Source organism: Fibroporia radiculosa (assembly GCF_000313525.1).
Source record: "Fibroporia radiculosa TFFH 294 genomic supercontigs, scaffold5687, whole genome shotgun sequence".
NCBI lineage: Eukaryota > Fungi > Basidiomycota > Agaricomycetes > Polyporales > Fibroporiaceae > Fibroporia > Fibroporia radiculosa.
The window spans coordinates 1-4,025 of NW_012133753.1; the positions used below are offsets into that span (position 1 = coordinate 1).

Consider the following 4,025-nt stretch of genomic DNA (forward strand, 5'->3'; position numbering starts at 1 on the left):
TTGTAGCTGTTCGAGGGCGTTTCCTGTCGTTAGAGTCATATAGAACAACGTTTTCTGAGCCTAGAAGCAGCAGAGTCTTATCAACGTGATGGATATGAAACACTTGATGCAGGTGAAACACATCAAGTGATGGGATCAGTTGTATAGTACAGGGTAAATGATGAATAGTTAGGAAAGAAAAAGAAACCCCCCTCTCACACTGTAACACCTATAGATTGTCATGCAGCGAGGAATAGATTGATCTTCACATCAACAGCTCTAAACCAGTCCACTTCATTGGTTACTCCTGGATCTTTGATATCTTGAAGTGATGCCCAAAGACTCTCCAATAGATTGTCATCTTGTGTCAACAAGTACTCCCAAGTGTCCTCCTCCTATTCTTTATCCAAAGTGTTCTAGTTCCCTATAGGTTCCGCGGTGCACAATGCCACTGCTGCAGTAGTTGATACCCATCATAGTCCAAAGGCAGGGTTGCCATCAACTGGAACACCCATGGGAGGTCAAGTGACAAAGTTAGCATATGCTCCAGGAAAGTAGGGTAGCACCCATTCCAAGGGTTCAACATCTTGTACAGGGGTAGAGGTGTCAAAAGGAATAGATCACCAGGATCTGGTAACATCATTGGAGGGGTGCTGGATTATGTTGTCGCTATAGACCACAAATTCCTGGGGATTGCTGCTATACCCTTCTGATGCTGTGATATACTTGCTGACATTTGCTAATAGCTGCAGATTGGGAGTGTGGTCAAGACTTCCATTATCAGAGGTGTCAGAGGCAAGAGGTGGCATATTGGGAGAATCAGTAGATGCAGCAGGGGGGCTATCAGGATTTGAGGAGGATGAGGTGTTTATAGGTGATGAGGATGGGAAAACCTGTGCAGGAGCGACATGGTAGGATCTGGTGGATGCTTCCAAGGTATTGTGAGGGATTCCCAGCAGTCCAGGGAATTGATGTAAGACTATAGCATTGCTGTCAGAAGATTCTGGGGGTCCTGGTATCAGGAATGGTTGACAAGTGACATTTGGCAGGGGTGCAAATGGATAACGGAAGCCTCCTTCATTGAGAAATTCTAGCAAAGAGTCATCAGATTCTTGCTGGGAAGGGAAGCTTAAGATAGGCTGAATGGGAACCGGCATTTCTACTATCCCAGCCATGAAACACTCTTCTAGTGTCTGGAGGTGGGAAGGGTAAGGGGTTGGCGCTCTTTGGGTGCCAGCTGTCAGAGAATTGTCATGCCTAGGAGCCAGAGGGCAACAGCGCGGGTCCAGGTTAGGAGTGCATTGCTGTTTCTAGCATGGTTGTTGTGCTCAGCAGGCATGAGGAAGAGGCAATAAAGGATTTTTCTGGAGAAAACCAGGCACAGAATACAAAACACAGCAAGTACTACAGACAAAGTGAGACCCCAGACACTAATCTTGATGCTCCCAGATGTATTCAAAATACACTTGGGTGGGATTGTTAGAATCCCAGTTGGCCACAATCACAGGGAGGGTGGTGGTTGTATGTGGGAGGGGGTGCTGAGCCATGGTGGTGATGTTGAAGGCCCACTGGTGTTTGCACTCCAGGTGCTGGATTGTGGTGCAAAGGGTGAGGGGGATGATGAGGGTGAGGGCGAGGATGGAGAGGAGGGTGGTGAGGACGAAGCCCAGAAGGGCTAGGAGCAGAAGTTGGGGGTGCTCATTGATGACAGCAAGGGTGGCAGTGGTGAGGGGGGCAACTTGGTTCACCACTAAGAAGATCAGTAAAGGGGACAGTTGCGAGCTCAATAGGGGACATTACTTGTGCTCTGTTGTTTGCCCAGTTGAGAGCTTGTTCAGTGATGGGTGTGGTGGTGGGAGTGGGGATCTGGTTGATGTGGAAGCGCATGGTGTATGTCTCCTTGAAAAAGAAGACAGTGAGGGTGAGGAGAAGGATGAGGAGCGTGGTGAGGAACCAGCTGATAAGAAGGAGAGCGATGAGGATAGTGGTGGATGCCATTGGAGGAGTAGAGGGAGAGTAGTTCTTATAAGGGTTCACCCTTTATTTGGTTTGTAGGAAGTCTGCCAAAGTGTCTTTGGCATGTGAAAGTTTGGCTTTCAGCAACCAGGAGTTGTCTGAGGCCAGATATCCTTTCCACTGTACCTGGTACAGTGTTTGCTTGCCAACTGTCTTTGAATCAATGATACATTCAATTTCAAACTCCTCCTGGTTCTTGATTAGTTCCGGGGGTGGTCAAAGGTAGTTCTTCACGTGCATTGTTGTTTCCAAATAAGGATAGAGTAATCCTGCATGGAACACTGGATGGATCTTCCATTTAGGTGGTAGTTTCAAGCAGTAGATGACTGATGACAACTTCTAATCAATGGTGAAGGGACCATAGCGTTTTGGACCAAGTTTTGCCTTTGGGTGGAGTCCTTTGAGGTTAGTGGCTTCCAGCCATACCTTTTGTCTGGGCGCATATTCAACAAACTTATCCTTATTGCGTTTCCTGATTGTTTCTTCTGCTAGTCGAATACTGGGTTGGATTTCCATGTGAAGGTGTGCTAGCTGAGTGAGTCTAGAAGCGATATCAGGAGCATCAGTTGTTCCCACAGTGGGAATATTATGCTGAGGTTGGTAACCTATGAGCGCTTGGAAGGGAGATGTCTTGATCACGTCATGATACCAATTGTTGTGCACAAATTCTACCAATGGTAGATGATATGTCCAGTCTGTCACTTGGTGATTGCAAAAGATCTGAAGATACAATTCCAGATCTTGGTTGACACATTCTGACTGTCCATCAGTTTGAGGGTGGAATGTGCTAGAAATGTTCTGTTTGATGCCCAATTTAGTGCATAGTTCCCTGAATATTCATGATGCAAATTGTGGTCCTCTGTCAGAGATAGCTTTGACAGGTAGTCCAAATTGTTGGAAGACATTGTTCTGATACAGGGCGGCAGTTTCAGACACTGTGACTGTCTTGTTGCAGGGTATGAATACTGAAGCCTTGGTACAGTTGTGATCAGTTACTACCAAACAGCTGTCAAAGCCATTGCTCCAAGGAAGATCTGTGATGAAATCCATGGCAATGGATTGGAATGGAAGGTGATGTTCCGTTGAGATGGGTACTAGATCCGGTGAGTTCCTATGTGTGGTGACCTTGTTTCCTTGGCAAGTTGCGCAACCAGTGACATATTCACTGATGTCATGAGCAAGGGTGGGCCACCAATAGGTTCTTTGGAGGATCTCTTGTGTTTTGTATTGTCTAGGGTGTCCTGTGGTAGGGGAATTGTGGGCTTTCTGGATGAGATCCCATTGAAGTTCAGTATTCTTGGGTATGTAAACTCATCCTCTGAATACCAATAAGTTGTCTTGGATATCCCAATTAGGAGGAGTATGTTTGTCTGTGGATGAAGTGTGCTGTAATGCCAGCCAAAGACTGTGATCAGCAATGCTGTCCTTTGTTTTGCAAGTCAAGATGCATTGTTTGATGTTAGTGTTGATGGGTTCAAGATTCTGAATGGCTTGAATGAAGACTTCTGATGGAAGAAGGATTTCTTCCACAGGAAGTTCAACCCCCCCTTCAGATGCATCTTGATCAATACATGATAGGGCATCTGCCTTACCCAAACGTGTTCCTGGGACATGACACAGGCAATAATTGAACATAGACAGGTACAATTCCCATCACACTTGTCAAGGATTCAATTTCTGGAGATCTTTGAAATATGTGAGATTCATGTGATCTGTCAATACTTCCACTGGTTTGATGCATCCTTCAATGTAGTGTCGCCAGGCTTTAAAACATCTGATGATTGCCAAGAGTTCTTGATCATAGATTTTGTATTATTGTTCTATGGGAGAGAAGGATTGGGATAGGAAGGCACATGGATGCCATCTTCTATCAGATTGTTTCTGAGATAGGATGCCACCAGAAGCTTTCAAAGAAGCATCTGATTCTATTCAGAATGGTTTAGTAACATCATGTTATAGCTTCAAGGGGGGGTTTCTTTCTCTTTCCTAACTATTCGTCATTGACCCTGTACTATACAACTGATCCCATC

The 4,025-nt window shown here is 45.5% G+C and overlaps 1 protein-coding gene across 1 annotated transcript; it reads right to left on the minus strand.

The window, feature by feature from the left end:
- Positions 1-599: 599 nt before the first annotated feature.
- FIBRA_08989 (uncharacterized protein) lies at positions 600-1,977 on the minus strand (the record flags this gene model as incomplete). Its single annotated transcript, XM_012330594.1, has 3 exons — positions 600-1,203; positions 1,444-1,654; positions 1,728-1,977. 3 exons carry the CDS (start codon positions 1,975-1,977, stop codon positions 600-602), a joined length of 1,065 nt encoding a protein of 354 aa, XP_012185984.1.
- Between the last annotated feature and the right edge of the window lie 2,048 nt (positions 1,978-4,025).